The 23,512-nt window shown below is 44.2% G+C and overlaps 1 protein-coding gene across 1 annotated transcript in view; it reads right to left on the bottom strand.

Moving 5' to 3' along the window:
* FRMD4A (FERM domain containing 4A) overlaps positions 1 to 23,512 on the bottom strand; it is a 333,243-nt gene that overhangs the window by 214,090 nt on the left and 95,641 nt on the right. Inside the window, exon 2 of the mRNA XM_026454815.1 lies at positions 2,758 to 2,823. Coding sequence (XP_026310600.1) covers positions 2,758 to 2,823 — 66 coding nt within the window. The remainder of the gene's footprint in view (positions 1 to 2,757; positions 2,824 to 23,512) is intronic.

The raw sequence follows: 23,512 nt of genomic DNA, 5'->3' as shown, positions 1-23,512 counted from the left end.
TATCTATCTATCTATCTATCTATCTATCTATCTATCTATCTATCTATACATAGATACACATACTATCAATACCTAGCCAAATAGTGTGTGCATCTATGTACAGGCAGTGTGTATATCTCTCAATGTATAGATAGTGTGTGTATCTACAGATAGACGGATGTGTGTGTGTGTGTGTGTGTGTGTGCGCGTGTGTGTGTGTGTGTGTGCATGAAGCTACATGCCCTGTGAAGCAACTGGTACTCTGGCAAGAAGTCTTTGGGGGAATCCATTCTTTCATTCAACAAGTCTTTATTTAGTGACACTACGTGCCTGACCCTGGGCTAGGTACTGGGGATACACCATGATGCAGACACAGACCTAGCCCTCAAACTGTCGGGGGCTCCAGGAAGTGGTAACAAGTACACAACCAATGACAGCGAGGTGTGGCCGTGTCATAAGAAAGAAACTCAGGACAGACTAGTCGGAGGGGGTCAGGGAAAGCATTGGTGGGGGGTATCTTCCAAGTTGTGAAGTAAAGACCTAAGAGACACCAGCCAGGTCCAGGATGTGGGGGTGTGGGAAGGAGCGTGTTCCAGGAAGACAGAATAACACGGGAAGTCTGTTCTATAAAGCGGTGGGAAAAACATGAACTTCTCTCGTTTGCCTAATTCAACATTTTCTTGATTTTATAGGGTGGAGGGTAACCGTTCCCAAACTGCGCACATCAGTAATTAAATCTATTTCTTTCTCAAAACAGGCTGGCCAAGAGAGAGTTTTTGAACTGCCATTTGAGGTCTCATTTCCTATCCCCGAAGGTGGCTTCTTTCTAAACCTCCAAGCTTCGATTCAGGAAAAGCATGTAAAATACACCAGACCACTCGCCTGTAAACTCTTCACGCTGACTCTTGGCAATTGGAGGCTTCGAATGTTTCTCAGTGAACGATTCTGCTAATTAATGAGATCTCACTCAATTTGATGGTTTCCCTTTATTGCCTCACTCTTCCAAATTCAAACCACAAATTTGACTTTTAATGACTTTAGGCCATGGAATCGAGCCTAAAACGGCCATAATCTAAAATGCAGGAGAACCCTGTATATAGGGATACGTTAATCACAGCATTTATTTGTAATAGTGGAAAAATGTTTTTTTAAAAAATCTCTTAAATATACTCAAATGGGGACATGATTAGATAATAATTGTATATCAATTTCTAGAATTTATGCAGCTGTTTCTGAAAATGACAATTTACAGTCACTTAGAAAATGTTAGTGAAAGACAATGGTAAGTGGAAAAATAAGATATGCAGAATTGTACATACACATTTCTTGTATGATTACAGTCATATAAGAAATATAAATATGAAAAATGCTGGAAAGAAATCCACCAAAATGAGAACAGCACTTGAATTATTAGTGTCATGTGTTTATGAGCCTTTTTCCTATTTTCTGTTTCCTATATTGCATTTATAAAGCCTTTATCATTTGAATCCTATTAAAAGTATTAACTCAAAGTCTGCAGTTTGAACACTTTCAATTCCAAGCAGCACGTACAAGGCAACACGAGACAAAAGTATCTACATGTGAATTTCCCCTTTGAAGTATCATCACTTGCCCCATGAGCAGGTGGCATCCTCTCAACCCACTGACAAACTGCAGCTCCTTCACAGCCAAATGTGACAGAGAGTGAGACACAACGCCCTAGGACCCGGAGACAGACATCTAAGAATAAACAGCAAGCAAATGTAATAAAAATTGGCATTGAACAACAGATCTGGAATGGTAAACTTTTTAAGTCAGAGTTGGAGACACCATTCTTTAGAGCTTTGGGTCAAACAATGGTCTGTTTAAGAACAAGTTGAAAAAGATGAGGGTGTATGATTCCAATTACTTCTCCAACTTTGCTGACACTGATGTGTTCTTGGTTGGAATTAATTGATTGATTTCCTGCATCTCAGTTTCTCCAGATGCTCACAAGTGATGCCAATGTCAACCCATGGGATGGGGTAAGAAGGGGGTTGCTTAGCACTTAGAAAGAGGACAGAGATTGTTCCTCTTTCATCTCAACTGGAAAAGAAAAGAAAAGAAAAGAACAAATCTTTAGGCTAGGCGCGGTGGCTCACATCTATAATCCCAGCACTTTGGGAGGTCGAGGTGGGCAGATCACCTGAGGTCAGGAGTTCAAGACCAGCCTGACCAGCATGGAGAAACCCCGTCTCAACTAAAAATACAAAAAATTAGCAGGGCGTGGTGGCATATGCCTGTAATCCCAGCTACTCGGGAGGCTGAGGCAGGAGAATCACTTGAACCCGGGAGGTGGAGGTTGCTGTGAGCCAAGATCACGCCACTGCACTTCAGCCTGGGCAACAAGAGTGAGACTCTGTCTCAAAACAAAACAAAACAAAACAAAAAAACAAAAAGAGCCAAACCTTTTTCTATTCCCTCTGAGCAAGGAAGACTAAATCAATTTTAGTTACAGCAAGAGCTATTTAGGTTACATTGTAGTTAACTCCTTCCAGGCAGAAAGGATAGCTAATGGCATTGTGGAATTTCCTTTTCTAGAAATTTGTAACAATAGGCTAGTTGTACATCTGGCCTTGGATGCAGAAATAGCACACACACACAAAACACCCTGGTGTGTCCTAGTCATTCTCTCACAGATATTAACAGACAGAGATTTAAAAACAGTTTACCATATCCCCCTTCATCCCCTGCTGGATCAAGGTCTGAAACCACATCGGTTGCCAAAGAAACTCAGAAAATTGACCAAAAGTGATTTACCTGTACTAGGAGTTCCAGCTTCCTGTCATCAAGAAGATGTACTTGACATCGGCGGCCCTCCGTCATCTAAGAGGGAAGAGAAATGGTAATCACTGAGAGTCTAGCAGCCAGACAAAGGGTTAGAGGGTTGCCGACGCTGCGCTCTGCTAGGCATATTCCTCTGGACAAAACTTCCTATGGGAGTCGGCACTGTATAATGCCAGGAATTGGAAATATCAGTTCGTTCAATCATTCCAAAATATCTATTGAGGCCGGGCGTGGTGGCTCATGCCTGTAATCCCAGTGCTTTGGGAAGCCGAGGTGGGTGGATCACCTGAGGTCGGGAGTTTGAGAACAGCCTGACCGACACGGAGAAACCCTGTCTCTACTAAAAATACAAAATTAGCCGGGCATGGTGGTGGGCGCCTGTAGTCCCAGCTACTCGGGAGGCTGAGGCAGGAGAATTGCTTGAACACAGGAGGTGGAGGTTGCAGTGAGCTGAGATCATGCCACTGCACTCCAGCCTGGGCAACAAGAGTGAAACTCCATCTCAAAAAAAAAAAAAAAAAAAGAAAAGAAGGAGAAGAAGAAGGAGAAGGAGGAGGAGAAGAAGAGGGGGGAGGAGAAGAGGAGGAAGAGGAGGAAGAGGAGGAAGAGGAGGAGGAGGAGGAAGAAGAGGAAGAGGAGGAGGAAGAAGAAGAAGAAGAAGAAAAGAAGAAGAAGAAGAAGAAGAAGAAGAAGAAGAAGAAGAAGAAGAAGAAAGAAGAAGAAGAAGAAGAAAGAAGAAGAAGAAGAAGAAAAGAAGAAGAAGAAAAGAAGAAGAAGAAGAAGAAGGAGAAGGAGAAGGAGAAGGAGAAGGAGAAGGAGAAGGAGAAGGAGAAGGAGAAGGAGAAGGAGAAGGAGAAGAAGAAGAAGAAGAAATCTATTGAGCATAGCCAGGCACTTTTCTGGGAGCTAGGTGCACTGCGGCACACGAGACAAAGTTTTCATCTTCATGAAGCTTATATTCTAATGAGGGAGATGTAAAACAAACTAGCAAATACATATATAACATATTCTCAGGGGTGGTAGGTGTTGTTCATTCTTTACTTAGTCTTCCATTCAATAATTGTACCCGCATGCATTAGGGACGGAGCTCAGGATCCAATCTCTGCCTCCTCTTCATTTATCTCACTTGCTGGTATCCAGAAAGCAGATGACCACCCACCTGGTAATGAATTTGATTTCTGTGTTAGTTAATCAGCCCCCTTCTTGTGTATGACCTGATTCCCTACAGTGCTGTCACCAATAATAGAAAAGCACTGGAGACAAGAGCCCACAGGCAAATCCAACCTCTGTCCCTTGTGCCTTTCAGGACTGAAATCTCTGAGTGGCATAACAGAAAGCCTGGGAGACCCAAGTCTAGTCTTGGTCCTGCTGGTTACAAGGGGCTGCAGGACTCCAGACAAGTCACCATTCATCTCCATGCCCCTGTCTCATATACAAAAATAAATGGGCTGAGTCCAGTGGGGGTACTGGTGAATGTTTAACAACTGGCTTTCTGGAAGGCAAAAGCCTGATTTGTAGCATTTGCTGGAGCCTGGCATCACCCTCAAAGGAAATCCTTTGAAGAACAAGGCTTCTCATGGATGTCAACTGGTGACCGTTCTAACCATAAATTGTCTTGCTGCACTCTAAATACCTTCACCATGTCTGATTTCAAGCTACTGTCATGACAACACTGCTAGGAATTCCAACATACAGATACAATAGACAAACAGAACCTCAGCTCATAGAAAACAGGTAAGTGCCATAAAAACAATTAGGAAGGGATAGTTTTTTTGTTTTTTTTGTTTTTGTTTTTTTGAGACGGAGTCTCACTCTGTCGCCCAGGCTAGAGTGCAGTGGCGCAATCTCGGCTCACTGCAAGCTCCGCCTCCCGGGTTCACGCCATTCTCCTGCCTCAGCCTCCCGAGTAGCTGGGACTACAGGAGCCTGCCACCACGCCTGGCTCATTTTTTGAATTTTTAATAGAGACGGGGTTTCACCATGTTTGCCAGGATGGTCTTGATCTCCTGACCTCGTGATCCGCCCGCCTCGGCCTCCCAAAGTGCTGGGATTACAGGCGTGAGTCACTGCGCCCGGCCGGGATAGATTTTTATTACCTTTGTTTGTTAACGCCATGTGTTTAAGCCTGTGTATAGAACTTCATTTTAACAATGGCTATGCTTTACAATTGGCACCCTGCATTCCTGAAAATGCAGCAATTGGCTCTTACAGGCTAGTATGAAATAGCTCCAACACGACTGTCTGGACCAGATGACACGTAAGTTTCCTTCCTTGTATTTCTTTAGAGGAAATCCTTTAGAGAACTCAACGCCTATTTTATATGACTCTATAGTCCCCACTAAATACAAGTTCTTTTCCCCAGCTAACTGGCCACTTTAAGCAGATCTAAAGAAAGGATGCGCATGAGCAGATCCTGGCCTTGTCTCCTTGTCCAGTCACGAGGGTCCTTCTCATAAACTTTTCCTCCAGGAAAGATAAAAAAGACAGTCTCAGATGAGACACAGTCTTGCCTTTACACACTTAGCACAGTGCCTGGCCCTAAGGGAGCTCTTATTTTAATTTAATTTTTTTTAGAGAGAATCTTGCTCTGTTGTCCAGGCTGGGGTGCAGTGATGCAATCTCAACTCGCTGTAACCTCCACTTCCCAGACTCAAGCGATACTCCCACCTCAGCCTCCTGAGTAACTGGGACTACAGAACAGTCTCGTTTCTCTTATGCGCCACGGGACGTACCAACTCTCCAGGCTAAAAATAACCCTGATATTCCTCAAGTCCTGTTAGGTCTGGAGCTGCTCTCCTGACGAGAATGAGCGTCTCTGCAAATGGAAGCAGGTGGCAGCACAGGCCGAGGGTGCCTACTGCACTCACCGCTCAGTCCCACCCAGTGGCCAGCCGGCCTGCGTCCTTCATGACCCTCTCCTTGACCCTCAGCTCCTGGAGACCGGGAATTATGGACTGGATTGTGTTCCCCTAAAACTCACATGGTGAAGCCCTAACCCCCAATGTATTTGCAGGCAGGGCAAGATTAAATAAATAACAAAAAAAGACAATCTCTTTTCTTCTGGTTCAACAGGGATTATTCACTCATTGCCAACATATCCAAAGCTGTCATGAAATCCTATGAGAAAATTATCTTATTCCCTCCTCTAAAGAATTCATCCCATATTCCCATCAAGTCAGGTTTCCCTTGTTTTGGGATCTAACTCAACACAACATTTCCTGCTTACACGGGGGCTAAACTCAACGTCTCTTGCTTCTAGTTACGACAATTACTCAGCAGCCCCCAGCTCTGAGAAAAATCAAGAAAAGATTCATATATTCATAAGCCCTCCAATAAACAGATTAAAAACAGAGGTAAAACTTCAATCCAAAGCCTTGCCATTCTGCACATGTAAGTCAGAGCAGGCCACAGTGGACATTTGATGGGTCTATGCAAAGTCCTTATTCACCTGTTAAACCCTTAACTGCTGGTGTTAATAGCCTTAGTGGGAAAACGGGCTCAAGTCCTATTAGAATCCATCAACCTTGCACAGAGTAAGCATCTTCACTGATTGACTTAATTTTTAAAAATCCATCAGCTTCCTTTCAATCATTCCCTAAGTTCAATGAAAGCCATTACAATTTTAAATTAGACTGAAATAGGTGCTGCTATACCAACATGTATAAATTATTCCTTCTTCAAAAAAGTACACCAGAAATGTTAATTTCAAGTTTCAATAGGCCAGATAATAGCAATTGCACAGGTACTTTAGATAAAGTTTTCGAGCTACACTGATTCAGTTCTCATTAGAAAGAACCTAAGGTTAATAGAGTAAAAGTTTTAAGAAGGAAAATGGTATCACATCCAGAAAGTTATGTGAAATTCTTTTAAAACTTTAGTCATAGACTTGAGAAAAGTTTCGACTGAGAATAGGGGAGAGTTTTAAGGAAGAAATGCTATTTGTTTTCTGCATCTATAAAACAGTTTTGAGCTTCATTTTATCATAAAAGGTTAAGGGTGTAAATACGCTCTTGAGTTACTTAATCACAGTCTAATAAATTTTATGAAAACAAACTGGTATCTGAAAGACATTATTGGATCAAATAAAGTTTTAATTGCAGTAATAAAGAAGATGAAGTGTATCATTTTCTCGAAATATTTCCAAGCTCACAAAGTTCACACTCACACTTAAAGGACTTCCCTGAGGTTCTCATTTTCATCTGAACAAAATAATCCTCATTACATAAAACGATCTCACCTTATCTGCTCAGCAATTTAAGGAAGTAACTATGTATCATGATGTTAGTATCCACCCTAGGTCTTCCAATTTCTTTCCTCTTCCCAACAGTCATTCCTGGGAAATTTACAAACATACTCCATATTTTAACGCCTCCCTGTAGAAAGCACAATGTCTCTGCAAACAGCACAGAGAAGTGTCTAAACAGACTCACCTTTGAATCATCATGTTTTTGAAGGTACAACTTTCTTTTGACAGCACTGTTGTGGTTTATCTTTCAAAAGCGAGCACCTGCCTGTTGTTCCATACTCAAGTAAGGTTAGAGTATCTTGTTATTATCATCAGTTCAGAAAAGCTTCACCATTCTGGGTGTGTACAAAGAATTGACATCTGTAGCTTTGTCTGACTTGCCAGGTACACTGAAACTTTCTTTTCAATACTAACAATTCTGAAATAATACTGCTTTCCCTTGTTTTGTTTTGTTTTCATTTCCAGCTGTTCAGACACTACTGGAGCCCCGGCATCACCCTCAAAGGAAATCCTTTAGAGAACAAGGCTTCTCATAGATATCAACTGGCGACCATTGCAATAACCAATTGCCTTGGTACAACACAATTCTAGCCCACGCAGAGGCCTGCCAAGTGCCCTGTGATTCTAAAGGAAATATGAAAAAGTGTTATTTTGAAAGTGAAGTGTCTGCCCCAATCTATCCAACTTTGCTGCTAAGGCACACTCTGACATGAAGACTGTGCAGAAACATGTAAACACATTTATGATACTAGCTTCAGTGACCACAGCAGACTATCATTGATACGTATCCTGGCCCGGCATGGTGGCTCACGCCTGTAATCCTAGCCCTTTGGGAGGCCGAGGCAGGTGGATTCCTGAGCTCAGGAGTTAGAGACCAACCTAGGCAACATGGCAAAACCCCGTCTCTACTAAAAATACACACACATACACACACACACACACACACACAAATTAGCCAGGCATGGTGGCACACGCCTGTAGTCCCAGCTACTCGGGAGGCTGAGGCACGAGAATTGCTTGAACCCAGGAGGTGGAGGTTGCAGTGAGCCAAGATTGCACCACTGTATTCCAGCCTGGGTGACAGAGTGAGACTCTGTCTCAAAAAAACAAAACAAAACAAAAAAAATGATATGTATCCTAATTGTCATGCACGTGGACAGGGATTAAGAAGCAAAAACAAAAATATGGGAGTAGATATGCAACAGTATTAGGCTTCTGGGTGGTTTAGCCTACTCCACCTCATCCAAATATGACTTAACATGTTCCTTTTTTTTCTTTCCAGTTAAAAAAGTGTAAAAAATTTTATCTAGAAAGGTGAATGACCCTATTTGAGGTCAGGCATAGGAAATGGAGCACAAGCAGTTTCTTTCCCAGCAAATTTTGGATTGCCTATCTTTTTAACAAATAAAATTAAATGTTAACAGACAAATGAGAATGAGTTGTCATACAAGCCAGAATACTTAAGATTGAACCCCTGACACATTCTCACACTGCAGACAGAATTAATGGGAAGCCAGGCCAGGCTCAGTGGCTCATGACTGTCATCTCAACTCTTCGGGAGGCCAAGGAGGGAGGATCATTTGAGGCTAGGAGTTTGAGACCAGCCTGGGCAACAGAGCAAGCCCCCATCTCTACAAAGAAATTAAAAAATTAGCCAGTCATGGGGTGCACACCTGTAGCCCCATCTACTCTCGAGGCTGAAGCAGGAGGACTGCATGAGCCCAGGAGTTGGAGGCTGCAGTGAGCTATGATCCTGCCACTGCTCTCCAGCTTGGGCAACAGAGTGAGACCATATCTCTAACAAAAAAAAAAAAAGGACTGGAAAGTCCATTTTGATCAGAAGTACTTTTGAGAGTGCAGATTTTGGAAAGAGGGATTTATAAATACATATTTTTGAGGGTATCTGTCTACAATAGCCTGACATATCATTAATGGCAGAAGGAATAATTGTTCATACATAGCAGGGGAGTCTCCGCTATGAGGCCTTACTAAAATAACTAACCAGCAATAACAAATGGTGATTTCAGGATGTCTTGTAATATGGAGTGGTGCAGGGTACCCACTCAGAGTTGAAATTTAATTTTTCTGGTTTAGGCTTAAATTGGAAACAGTCGTAAAACAGCAACTTCGGAACATTCTGCTGCCCACACCACACCAGCACATGGAAAGTAACAGAATTCAAGGTTTGGCAAAGTCTTCTCTCTCTTTGTGAGATGGAGCCTCATTTTATTGTTCAGGCTGGAGTGCAGTGGCGCGATCTCTGCTCACTGCAACCTCCGCCTCCTGGGTTCAAGTGATTCTCCTGCCTCAGCCTCCCAAGTAGCTGGGATTACAGGTGACCGCCACCACGCCTGGCTAATTTTTTGTATTTTTAGTAGAGATGGGGTTTCACCATGTTGGCCAGGCTGGTCTCAAACTCCTGACCTCAGGTGATTCACCCGCCCTGGCTTCCCAAAATGCTGGGATTACAGGCGTGAGCCACTGCACCCGGCCTGCAAAATAATTTCTATGCCATGGTATATGCCTGTGCAGGAGTTGCTGAGAAGAAAGAATCCTAGTTCCACTGTATAGAAGGTTTTTGTTTCATTTTGGTTTTTATTTATTTTTTTAAGACAGGGTCTTGCTCTGTTGCCCAGGCTGGTGTGCAATGGTGTGATCTTGGCTCACTGCAGCCTCAACCTCCCAGGCTCAATTGATCCTCCTGCCTTGGCCTCCCAGACAAGTGCTGGAATTACAGGAGTGATCCACCACTCCCAGCTTACTTCATCTTTTTAAGCCTTGTTCCTTGTCTGTAAAAGAGGGATAGAATAGCTTCTACCTCTTTTAGGAGGTAGAAGGAGGTAATAGGAACTCTGCAATGATTAAATTAACTAATGTTCGGAAATTTCTTAGTGCTGTATCTGGTACAAAGTATATACTCATCACAATGTTAGCTGTTAATTATCAGTTGTATGGTTTTGGAAACACTTAATATGTGTTGAACCCATAGTCCTCGTAAGACAAGAGGTAGATATTATCAGGCTCATCTTGTTTTATGTTATTTTTATAGACAGGGTCTCCTCTGTCTCCTAGGCTGGAGTGTAGGGGCGCTATCATAGCTCACTGCAGCTTTAACCTCCCAGGCTCAAGCGATCCTCCCACCTCAGCCTCCTGAGTATCTGGGACTATAGGCTCGCGCCAGCATGCCCAGCTAACTGTGTTTATTTTTGTAGAGATACGCTTCACTATGTAAATTCTTGGACTCCAGTGACCCTCCCCACCTTAGCCTCCCAAAGTGCTGGGATTACAAGCATAAGCCACTATGCCTGGCCTAGAGCATTTTTATAGAAATGTAATGCAGTTGTGCAAATTGATCCTGAACCCAGGAAAAAACATGTGTTTTTTAAAACAAAAACTAAAAAATAGTCAATTGACACATGTATTCTCTTAGTTTCCTGAGGCTAATTTACACTGAAACTATTACAGGGAAGATACTGTGGTGTGGGGTTGAAGGAGGGGTTGGTGAGGGAGCAGAGCTGTTTAGTGAGATGTTCACAGCCCTGCCAAAAAATTTTTTTAGTCTAGTTACCAATTGCCTCCTCGTTGACGTCCCTGTGAAAAGCAAGCCATCAAATTGTTTCTCATATTCATTCTCGAGACAATAAATTTACAAGACAACAAAATAAGCAATATTAATGACTCACTAGAATTGCACAAAACAAAGAATAACTTTGCAAGACATGCTTCATTTAGGAAAATTACCAATACTCCCCAAACCACCTGAGATGCTATCTTTTAAAACTTAGTCATCAGACAGAAAATGTAGATTTCAAAAGCCAAGGCCCTACCAGTGACTTACTGCTGACAGCATGTCTTCCCCGAGTACAGTCCCTTAAACTTCAACCACAAGACACCCTGAGGATGTCGGATGCAGGACAGCAGCCCCTCATGATCTGACCTCTGACCCAGGCCGTTGTGTGGCTCAGAAGGAAATTCCAAGGCCATGACTACAACTTCCCGGCATAAGTCATTGTTGGTGCCCCCGGGTACTGGGTCACCTCAAGAGCCACATCCTTCTCTCCACTTCAGTTTCCTTCACAGAAAAATGAAGACTCAAAGTCCAATCTAGGTACCCAAATGTTGCAAGACCACAAAATCTCAATAACCATAAAGCACATCTCGGCCAGGAGGAGAGGAATGAATGCCACGCGGCTACAGCAACCTCAAGAAATTCACAGGAAATATACACATGGAAAGAAAGGACTTCAGGCAATTTAAAATTTGTTAAAAATATTAATACCTGCACTGTAATCACAACACTTAGGGAGGCCGAGGTGGGCAGATCACTTGAGGTCAAGACAGCCCAGCTGACATGGTGAAACCTGGTCTCTACTAAAAATACAAAAATTAGCCAGGTGTGTTGGCGTGCACTCATAATCCCAACTACTGGGGAGGCTGAGGCAGGAGAATCACTGGAACCCGGGAGGTGGAGGTTGCAGTGAGCGGAGATCAGATCGCGCCACTGCACTCCAGCCTGGCAACAGAGCGAAACTCTGTCTCAAAAAACAATCAATCAAAAATATTAGATACATACAGATAGTGTAATGGTTACTACCGTGAAGTTGGTTAATATATCTCTCATCTCACATGGTTACTTTTGTTGTGGGATGAGAGCAGCTAAAATCTATTTATGTAACAAAAAATCCAAACACAATACAATTTTAACTTTAGTCCTCATGTTGTACATTACATCTCTAGACTTGCTCAACCTCCTTATCTACTGTGGTTCTGTATATATCTACACATCTATAGGTATCCAAGAGCATTACGATGTAAAGTTCGAATATATATAGTCATATTTTTTTGTTTTGTTTTTTTTTTATGTTTTTGAGACAGGGTCTCATTCTGTGGTCCCGGCTAGCGTTCAGTGGCACGATCACAGCTCACTGCAACCTCTGCCTTCCTGGGGCTCAAGAGATTCTCCCACCTCAGCCTCCCAAGTAGCTGGGATTACACACATGCACCCCCACACAGGGCTAATTTTTGTATTTTTGTAGATATGGGGACTCGCCATGTTGTCCAGGCTGGTCTTGAACTCCTGGGCTCAAGTAATCTTCCCACCACAGCCTCCCAAAGTTCTGGGATTACAGATGTGAGCCACCACTTGCAGCCCATATAGATATATATGTAATATATATAATATATAATGTTATATAATATAATATACAATATGTTATATAATATATAACATTATATAATATATAACAAATAATATACAATAGATAATATGTAATATATAACACACAATGAATATATAATATACAATTAACATATAATAAATAATATATAATATAATATATAATAAATAATACATATGTTTATTAATTCATCTATCTGGGCATGGTGGCTCACCCCTGTAATCCCAGCTACCTAAGAGGCTAAGACAGAAGGACTGGCAACATAGTGAGACTCCATCTCAAAAATAAAATTCATCAATTCCCTGTCCACTCTGCACCTGCACCAGGGAAATAACACATATTACAACAGTGGGCAAGTGGGGGATCTGCCCAGAACCTTTACAGGCCAAAGGTTGACTGTAATTTTTTAATAAAATTTTTAATACAAATTTTTATTTTATAGAAATTTTATATAATCATTTTTATTATCATTGTAATATGATTTTTATGATAATTATTCCCTCTGGTTTATCTCAAGCTTACTTTCGCTCGGTTCTCAAGTGATATCATATTGAAAGAAGATGACAATGCTAGGAAAGGAGACACAGGCACGAGACACCAGAAGCCTCATTCAGAGAGGATGACCTTGTTCCTATGTTGCTCAATAACCTCTGGCAAACAATTCCACCTGTCTCTATTGTGACTCTCCTGGAGCTAAAAGAACATACGCAGGTGTGGCCAGGCACGGAGGCTCACTCCTGTAATGCCAGCACTTTGGGAAGCAGAAGCAGGAGGATCCTTTGAGCTCAGGAGTTTGAGACCTGCCTGGGCAACATGGCAAAACCCAAAAACAAAAATATGAAAATTAGCAGGGCATGGTGGTGTGTGCCTGTAGTCCCAGCTACTTGGGAGGCTGAGGTGGGAGGATTGCCTGAGCCCAGGAAGCAGAAGTTGCAGTGAGCTGAAGTCAGGCCACTGCACTCCGGCCTGGGCAACCGAGTGAGATCCTTTCTCAAAAAACAAAAAACAAAACACAGGCAGGTGGGTCCTTCAGGCTCTTGGCTGCTGGATACAGTTGCAGCTTATACACCACATGGAAGTTATTAAGTGAGTGGCTCTATCAGAAACAAATTAACGTGACAATGTTGATGTAATAGAAAATGGAAATAGCAATGCATTCTTCAAAGCTCAACCCTCTGCAGGTTTGCACTTGAAGTCATAACCCAGGCTGGCGTTTTACTTGCAGATCTTTGAAAAGCAAATCCTAGTGGCTCTGCTGCTGCTGCTCCTGCAGCAAAAGGAAATTCGGTTTTCTCTGATAATGCAAAAGAGAAGTCCTGGTGTGGGGACCCAGTGGTCTATGTGATTCAAGCCACAAGTCCTCCAGGCTGAGCAATTAGCCATCTCCACATGACGCTACAGGGCAGCGTGTCAGGAAATATTAATAATCAGTCTCTGGGCCTAAAGTGTAGATGACGAGGCGTAGACCCAGGCAGGTAAGAGGCTGGTACAACAGGGAGCTCTCCTGAGGGTGTTATGGCATCCTGCTGAAGAGGAACTCCTACCCACAGGTTAGCTGTGTGATGTGGGGAGGTGGGGTGTGCTTTCCACCTTCCAATCAAACAAGCTAATGGTGTGAACAATGGACAGGTGCGACAGATGTGGAAGGCCAAGATTCTGCTGGAGTGGGTCCACAGTCACCCTCCTCACGCCTGGCAGCCAACACTCTGACTACAATGACAAGGGCAGATGGATGCTGAAAGATGCAATGGCATGGGCCCCAGAGTTAGGTCCTGTACCATGGACACCATACTGGGGAGCACAGGGCAGAAGCTGCTCACAGGTGGTGGGCAGGTGCACAAAGTCATACAGGCTCCTGGTGGGCAGCAGTGCTTTCTGGGTGACATCCAACCAGCTGGACCCCTAAAATTTGGAGGAACCTGTTTCCTCCTACGTTCTGCCACTGCTAGAGTGTCTTCTGAAAACAGGATTTTCTTTACCTCCATTTTGAGGACATTATCAGGATTTTAACCTACTATTCTACTGGAAATACATACACTTATGAAGACTTACTAGCAAGCCCTCATTTACAACACAACTGCAGATGTGTACTTTTCACTCAAGCCTGGGAATACAAGATATCTTTGGTTCTGCAGCTGGAGCAACCAGAGTCTCTGAAGAGCCACAGAGCCTTAATCCTACCGAGCACTGGATGGTATTACTATCATTATTCATTATTATTAGGAGAGGGGCAGGGGAAGGGAATAGAGCCTAATCCTCACAAAGGAAAGGGAGCTGGAAATCTGGATCAGAGAGGGAGTGCTGTGCAGTCTGAACAGAGGCACAGGCTAACGGAAACAGAGATGGGAGGCAGACAGCAGCCCTTGGGCAGATTTGCACAGAGGCCTGAAGGCCTCGGAGGCCAGTCCTGATGTGGGTGCAGACTGAGATTCTTCCTTCTTTACGTATTGCTGCTAGCATCTGTGAAAGGCAACTGTCTGAACATGGATAACAGGCTCTCTGACAATGGCCTCACCTCACCAGATCCCTTTTTTTCAAATACTCTCCTTCCCACTGCTCCTCTCAGTTTCAAGACTGGGCCATCCGGGACTTCTAGAGTCTGTTCCTCCGAGGACCAGCCTCTCCCTGGCCGTGGGGCCTGGCCCGTGCTGTTTCCTTTGCCTGGAGGTACATTTTTCACACAAAGTCCAAAGCCCATCGCTGTGGTCTCCTCTACGCCATGCATTCAGCCTGGTGCTGGGGACACAGGTGACCCAAGGAGCTGTGGTCCTGTTTCTTGCTGATTACTGGCTTGAGAGAAAAATGCCTTCGCCTCCTGAGAGGCATGTCCACAGCACTATCCGGCAGCTACCCTGGGCTGTCATGCTCCGTCCTCCCCTCCCCTCCTTCTAGGACACCTAACATCGAGACCATGCTGGGTTGCTGCCACTGCCATCATACCAGCCCCCAGGTCTCAGTGAGACTGAGGTCACTCCAGAACGGGAGGCAAGCCCATGTGGGAGATGACTAGACCCAGCTTCATTCAACGTTCAGTTACTGATAGCAACAGAACCCAACTCAGCGCAGTTTACATTGACACATCACACCTTAGGCGGGAAGGAGAGCAGTTTGAGGGGAAAGCTGCCATTGCAGAGAAGTCATCCAGCCTTCTGTTCCAGAAAATCCAGCACAGTATCACGGTGCAGGACCGGCAGCCCACATCAGCTAACGGCATCCTCAGCATGGTTGTAGGCCAGCCAAAGGCCAATGAAGACCCCACTACGGAGCTCCACCAGATGTTCCTAGGAAAGGATATCACGGATGCTTGGGTTTGCCCTGATGACAGACAAGTTCAGGCCTGCCCTGCATGACTTCGCTGACCTCCTCCCAGCCAGGCAGTCACGCTGTTTCTTCCTCCCTTCTCTTCCCAATACTATTCACGCTTCTGCAGACACACCAGATACTACACACAAATGCACAGGGCTGTGTAGAGGCGGACACGGTGCACTGTTGCCACTGAGGTGTCCTGCACGATGTCTGGACACCGGACCAGCGGCCTCTGACAGGAAGAGTTTGTGTTGCGCCAGTGCACACCTTGGAAAGGTTGTTCTTTTTTTTTTTTTGAGACGGAGTCTTGCTCTGTCGCCCAGGCTGGAGTGCAGTGGCCGGATCTCAGCTCACTGCAAGCTCCGCCCCCCGGGTTTAAGCCATTCTCCTGCCTCAGCCTCCCGAGTAGCTGGGACTACAGGCGCCCGCCACCTCGCCCAGCTAGTTTTTTGTATTTTTTAGTAGAGACGGGGTTTCACCGTGTTAGCCAGGATGGTCTCGATCTCCTGACCGCGTGATCCACCCGTCTTGGCCTCCCAAAGGAAAGGTTGTTCTTTTTTTAAAAAAAACCTCACAAATTTCTCTAGTAACCCAAAGAAGTACAGGAGAAACCAGCGGCCCCTCTGGGCAGATATTGATTCATGCAGAATCCGTTTCAATGCCTCATGAAACAATAAAACCATGAACATTTTCCTTAAAAAAATAAAGACCACCTCACCTTACCCTTTCCCAGGTTCAGCTTTGTACAAAAGACTGAGGAAGACGCTGACTTTGCCGGGTTCTCCCGGCTCTGCAGCTCCAGGCCTCCTCCAGGCCTGGTCTGCAGAGAAGGGCACGGGGACAGCCAGGAGCTCTAAACAGCTGTGAGATCCTCCTGCATCTCGCAGACTCAGTGCCCTGCTGGGGATGCCAAGGGTGGGGAGGAGGCTCCAGGCACACATCCCACTCCTGTCCTCCAGCGACCTGGGGACCCAGAGGACAGAGCCACACACACTGTGCCTCCCTCACTGCCCTCCCTGGACCACATCACGGGGGCTTACGGTGGGTCAGAGCCAAGCTCCAGAGCTTGGCCACTCGGGGTTGTGGCTTATCCTGGTTTCACGACTTCCTAGCTGAATGTGATCCTCCAGAAGTTCACCAACTTGGCCTCCTTCCCTAATCTATAAAACGGAGATGACAGCAATACCTACCTCATAGAGTTGTGATGAGGAACAAATAAGTAAAAACACATAAAAAGTGCAGGACGCTGAATGCTGAACCACTGACAGCCGCCTGCACACAGTGGAGTCAGGCCCTGATCCAACGCGCTGCTCCCTGCTCCTATAGGAAGGCCCGGGGGCACTGTAGGTCTCTGTCCCTTCATGCCAGGTCCCCTGTGGCTCTGGATGGGTGAGGAGGCTAATTCTGGGCAGGTGGCATTGGGATGGCTGTCCTCAGGGACTGAGCCAGTGCCAGGCCTTCACAAGATGAAGCTCTGGCGGCACTGGTCATTTGTAGAGGAGGGCACTTCGTTCAGACAGGAGGCTTGGAAGCCCAGCTCTTTTTCCCAGTAACTGTGGTTCCCAGGGCCATCCTATGCCACCCGGCAATCATCGACAGAGAGCAGATGTAAGGAATACACGAACTGTCCAGGTTCTTACACACGCACGTGATTCTTATTCATGTGTTCACAGCACATGTGTTCACACAGACGTTCTGCAAGGGCAGCTGGGTGAGGTGTAAACCCCAAAGAAACAGAACATGCAAGAAGCGGCCAGAACATACACACCCACCTAACTAACATCCAACTGTTCCCTGGGGGAACAGTGAGGAAAGATGGAAAATAACACCTGTTCTCTGCCACATGGAGCTCTGGCTTCGGTATGAGTGACAGAGGTTGTTTATATGTCTGTCTGTTTGTTTGTTTGGAGTAGAATGAGAGGCTTTTTTTCAAAGGGAAAGGCAAATATCTACCTTTTCTTTTATTTTGATGATTGTACTTGGAATTTTTAGAGTAGAAAAGGATAGTTAGATGGAGCCTGGGTGCAGTGACTCACACCTGTAATCCCAGCACTTTGGGAGGTGGAGAGGGGCAGATCAGCTGAGGCCAGGAGTTCAAGACCAGCCCAGCCAACAGGGCAAACGTCATCTCTACTAAAAATACAAACATCAGCTGGGCATGGTGGTGAACACCTATAGTCCTAGCTACTTTGGAGGCTGAGGCAGAAGAATCACTTGAACCCAGGAGATGGAAGTTGCAGTGAGCCTAGATCATGCCACTGCACTCCAGCCTGGGCAAAAAGAAAAGAGCGAGACTCTGTCTCAAAAAAAAAAAAAAAATAGGTGTTCACCAAAAGAAAGAAAGAAAGAAAGAAAGAAAGAAAGAAAGAAAGAACAAAAATAGAATAGTGAGATGGAGACCCCAGAAATACAGTTTTTAAAAGCCTAGAAAAAAAGAAAGGCTGAAAAAAAGAAAAGATAAGTTTGACTCTCTGGATCTAAAAAAACATAGTTTGTATGGGATGGTGACTTTAAATGGAAAATTTTCATCACATGATAAAAATAAAATTAAATGAGGAAGTGAAGATTGAGACGTGAAGAGCACAGGGAGTGTGCTGGAGAACTTGCAAAGGAGGCTAGATTGTAGTAGAACGAAGTGTGGAGGGCACACAACGTAGGAGGAATATTTCCAGCATTTTTCTTGCACTGCAAGTTTACAGGGAGAGAGTTGGAAAGCTGACGCTGATATTTATTTATTTAAATTAATTAATTTATTTTTGAGACAGAGTCTTGCTTTGTCACCCAGGCTGGAGTGTAGTGGTGCAATCTCAGCTCACTACAACCTCTGTCTCCCAGGTTCAAGTGATTCTCGTGCCTCAGCCTCTCAAGTAGCTGGGATTACAGGCACCAGCCACCATGCCCCACTAATTTTTGTATTTTTAGTAGAGACGGAGTTTCACCATGTTGGCCAGGCTGGTCTAAAACTCCTGACCTCTGGTGATCTGTCCACTTCGGCCTCCCAAAGTGCTGAGATTACAGGCTGAGCCACTGTGCCTAGTCATGACACTGATATTTAAAACAAGGATAGTCTAAGGACAATAAAATAACCTTTAAAGATATATAGATGCTGGCTGGGTGTGGTGGCTCACGCCTGTAATCCCAGCACTGTGGGAGGCCGAGGCAGACAGATCACCAGAGGTCAGGAGTTTGAGACCAGCCTGGCCAACACGGTGAAACTCCGTCTCTACTAAACATACAAAAAATTAGCTGGGCTTGTTGGTGCACTCCTGTAGTCCCAGCTGCTTGGGAGGCTGAGGCAGAAGAATCGTTTGAACCCGCCAGGTGGAGGTTGTAGTGAGCTGAGAATGTACCACTGCACTCCAGCCTGGGCGACAGAGCAAGACGCTGTCTCAAAAAAAAAAAAAAAAAAAAAAAAAAAACCAAAAAACAATTCAGCTTCTGTTTGTTTCACTCTTCTCAATCAAGAGGGAAATGAAAGGAATATAAATGAACTGTACCCTTTCCCCAAAATAAATCCCAGGTGGTTTATAAAGTTAAATTTTAAAACCAGGTAGATGATTATCTATCATGCTTCTCTAAGCCTAAAAGCAATGAATGAGCCAAAAAGGAAAAAATGATAGATTTGACTACCATAAAAATCATTCCAAAAAAATAAGTTATACTCCACAAGGCCCCATAAGCAAAAGTAAAAAGTTAATGTAAATTTCAGGAAGGCATTGTAACAACTATAATGGGAATTACTATATTAAAGATAAAATAGTTTAATTAGTAGATTATTACAACCTAATGAGAAGACCACTATCACCTTCCAGGAAACAGCTGAAAAGTTCAGATCCTTGGGCTCTGTCATGTCTCTTCTAGGAATTTTCCCCATTGAAACAAGAGAAATAGAATAAAGAATTATTCGTAGTAACGTTCACCACAATGTGTTCACTCAAGTGCTAATGGCATCTTTATTCTGTGCCAGGGATCTTATTCGATATACAATGATGAATGTGATTTTGCTCCTATACTTCAGGAACTTCTATGTCCCATGGAGGAAATACCCAAGTTAACAGGCAGTTGCAGAGTGATCAGTGTGACTACAGGGGTGAGTATAAGATGCTATGGGACGGGCATGCGGTGACACCTTAACTCACACCTGGTGGATCCGTCAATACCCCAGGGAAGGAGTGATATCTGCAGAACACAGCAACATGAGTTAAGAAGGGATGAAATGGGAGAGAACACAGAATGTTCTGGAAATGTCACCCAGGCAATGAGCTGAAGGACACAGTGGTGGATGAGGAGGAAGCAGTGAGAAATACAGCTGGACACCGTCTTTATGAAGACAAAGAAGGGGGAGCCAGTCATCTGAGTGAGGATGGCTAAATTGTTTGAAATAGGAAATAGCCGCTGAGCACTGTTTTCAAGTCAATTTCATCATGAGGCCAAAATGAGGGGAGTCTGGAGACAGGGTTGCAACGGCAAAATCTGCAAGCATTTGGAAAACTGCAAAGTGATATTAAAGTAGAACTCGTCTTCCTCAATCCATGTATTTCCCCCCAGTGATTGGTGAATGGACACAGAAGGCATGCATATCAAATTTACAGATGGCAAAGAGGTTCGGATGGAAGCTTCAAAATGTAAAATTTGGGGTCATATTGTTTATGGTTTTGTGTCCTCTTCACACACGTGCTAGAAGCACAGCATCAGAATAAGGGAATTAAGAGATGCCCTGCAACCTACGGTGGTTAAACCACTTCTGGAAATCTGTATTCAATTGTGCGTGCCATATTTTACATAAGAAATGAAAGAAACGGGAGAAAGACCAAAGAAGGATAACTAGACCGGGTGAAGGTCCAGGAACCAGTACTTCCCAGGACTGAGGGAAAAGCTGCATCCGTGGCCTACATATCAAAAGCTCCAGTGGTAGTGTGACCATACAATCTATTGGCCATACCAGATACTTGTGAGTCAAAAGGGAGGCTATTATTGATTATATAGAGAGAACAGGTATAAACTAGGACTGTGCTGGGCTTACTCAAATGGAGGTTCAGGGAGACTTGCTAATCTGATGTATAAAGTGAAGGCAGGTTAACTTGGCTTTGGTGGGCAAAAAATAGAACCAATGAGTGGAAATTGCAGAAGATACATTCGGATTCAACAGAAGGAAGAACTTTTGAACGAGCATCATTGTTCAAAATGGAATGGGTTGCCCCGTTATCATTGCAAATCATCAGGAAGGGACCAGAGACATTAGCAAGGGAAGTTGTAGAAAGGATGACAGAACTCAGGGACAGACGGACTCTAAGATCCCTTCCCTCCGTCTCCAATAAGTTGTGACATATAAGACATGGATATACAGGCACAGCTAGAAACAAAGAGTTCCAAGAAAATATATTCATTCTGATAGCTGATGTATTTACTTGTGATGTTTCTTTGGTACAATATTACATGTGGTTTGGTGCAACAAATTTTTACAACATTCACTCGGTGCTTCAGAAGGTTTACAAAAATTTCAGTACAGACTGATAGGCACAAACACATTTTTTAAATTTTTTGATCCTACCAATTTTTCTCGTATAAACGTGCAGTCGAACATCCTCTATTTAAAATGTAATTCTGTGCAGAAGAGTTACAGGCATCTGTTGCTGGTTTGGTAAAGAATTCATGTGCTCAGTAACCAAGAACCTTAATAACATTTTCTGGTGACATGAATTTGCCTACTTTGTTTCAGTGTCCAGTTTAATCTGTCGTTTGAAATGGAATTAAAAATATTTTTGCTTATGTTGTGATCAATGGAAGGAAACACAATATTATTTACAACTATGGGTCTTATACAGTAAGTCTGCACAGTTGTAAACATTTTATTGATACTAAAACGATAATGTGTGATTAAAGTAGAATGATGTGACTGCCACAATAGGGACACAATAAGTATTTTATATGAATAATAAATATATATTTAAATAGCATATATCTTTATATATATAACTTCAAGGGCAATTATGTAATATAGGTACTATACAACTTAATTTGCATTCAGTGAAATATGTTTTAATTTGCTTATTCTGTAGAAACATGCCCCAAAAGCCAGTCTCAGGAACACATGCATTATTTGTCATTCACATACCTATGTGACAAGCAGAATCAATGTGGATCTTCCCTCAGTGATGGGTGAAGCCACATACATAAGAGTTGGGGAATGGGCTCTCCTTGTCATAAACAATCTTCTTTGTGTATTACTATAGTCGTAATCTCCTTTGCCTCCCAGGGAGGTGTGGAGCAGAAAACAGTATTCTACACCATCTGCAAGTTTTCTAAATTCCACCTGGGGTCTTTGGTGGCTCTTGACATGCAGTGGGAAAATGGCCACCTATGAAGTTGGTATGGCCTGCCGGGTCACCTGCCTTGCTAAATCTATGTTGGATACAAAGCACTCCTCTACGAAGTGCCTGAGTCCAAGGGCCACATGCTCAGATGCCAAGTCCTGCCACGTTTAGCAGGAAGCAGTCCAGCGGACAGCTGACTCCAGCGACACCCTTAAATCAGATCAAACTTCTAGTGGCATCACAGCAAGACACATCTGAGAAACAGGGACGCTCCAGAACTGGAGAATCACCAGTCCTATATGGAGGTCCCAGCTTCAGAAGGTCAAAAAGAAGTCCCCGACCTTCCCCATCCCAACATAGAGCTGCAGGGAGAGCTTGGGGACCCGTAGTGCTTCCATGGGGGGAAGTTTCCACAGCGACTTTGACACCCACATTGGGCAGTCCATCTGGGCTGGAGGCTGCCGCCTTTCTGTTTACATAACCAAGTACATTGGAAAGGGTTCTGCTGGAATGTCGCTGGCAGGGACTTCTTGCTCTTGCATGAGCTGTGCTGGCAGATCCCTCCTTCCATTCTTCTTGGGGGAGGTTTTGACACTGGCTGGCTGCCCCAGGAACTATCCCAGACACTTCATGAAGATCTGCGCCTGGACACCTGGTCCTGTGTCAGGAGCTCCCAGGGTGGGGTAAATCCTAGAGCTGCTCCCCATGTAAGCCTGGGTATGGAAGGTCAGGCCTGAGAGGGGTGGAAAGGGTGAGGGAGAGGACTCCCAAACCCAAAAGGCTCCCCAGCCCCGTCCTCGTCAAGCCTCTTGGTGGAAATGCTGTCACAGACAATAACGTAGCACCTTACAATGCAATGGCCCCGGCAAATGAGAGTCTAAATATATCCAGGGTGCATATCATTAGTGAGTAGTTACAGAAATAAAGATGTTATGTTGTATCTGTTAGTCAAATCAAAAATTCTAATTGGACACAGAACAATTTCTCAAAGCTTTCAGCAGGAGGTAATTACTGTGTTGACTACTCGTAGCAAAAAAAAAAAAAAAAAAAAAAAGGCTGAAATGGAGCCTCATGTTTGGGCTGTTTCCATGAAAGAAGGAAGGAGAAAGATGTTTTTGCCTGGATCTGAGCTGATTGAAAGCTGGCTGGGCTCCTGATCTTTGCACCTTCCTGGTTTAACCGGTGACACTGGTGGCAAGCAGCTCACCATATCACACCAAACCCTTTGATAACCAAAGTGCAGTGTATTTTTAGCATAACCTTCAGAAAAGACCTGGAAATAAGGCCGGGAACGGTGGCTTACGCCTGTAATCCCAGCACTTTGGGAGGCTGAGGCGGGCGGATCACCTGAGGTCAGGAGTTTGAGACCAGCCTAGCCCACATGGCAAAACCTTGTCTCTACTAAAAATACAAAAATTAGCCAGGCGTGCTGGTGAGCACCTGTAATCCCAGCTACTCAGGAGGCTGAGGCAGAAGCATCGCTTGAACCTGGGAGACAGAGGTTGCAGTGAGCTGAGATCACGCCACTGTACTCCAGCCTGGGTGACAGAGCGAGACTCCATCATAAAAGATAGAAAGAGAGAGAGAGAGAGAGAGAGAAAGGAAGAAGGAAGGAAGGATGGAAGGGAGGGAAGGAAGGAAGGAAGGAAGGAAGGAAGGAAGGAAGGAAGGAAGGAAGGAAGGAA

This window comes from Piliocolobus tephrosceles, chromosome 9, assembly GCF_002776525.5.
Source record: "Piliocolobus tephrosceles isolate RC106 chromosome 9, ASM277652v3, whole genome shotgun sequence".
In the NCBI taxonomy this organism is placed as follows: domain Eukaryota; kingdom Metazoa; phylum Chordata; class Mammalia; order Primates; family Cercopithecidae; genus Piliocolobus; species Piliocolobus tephrosceles.
This window is presented reverse-complemented; position numbering and strand designations above follow the sequence as displayed.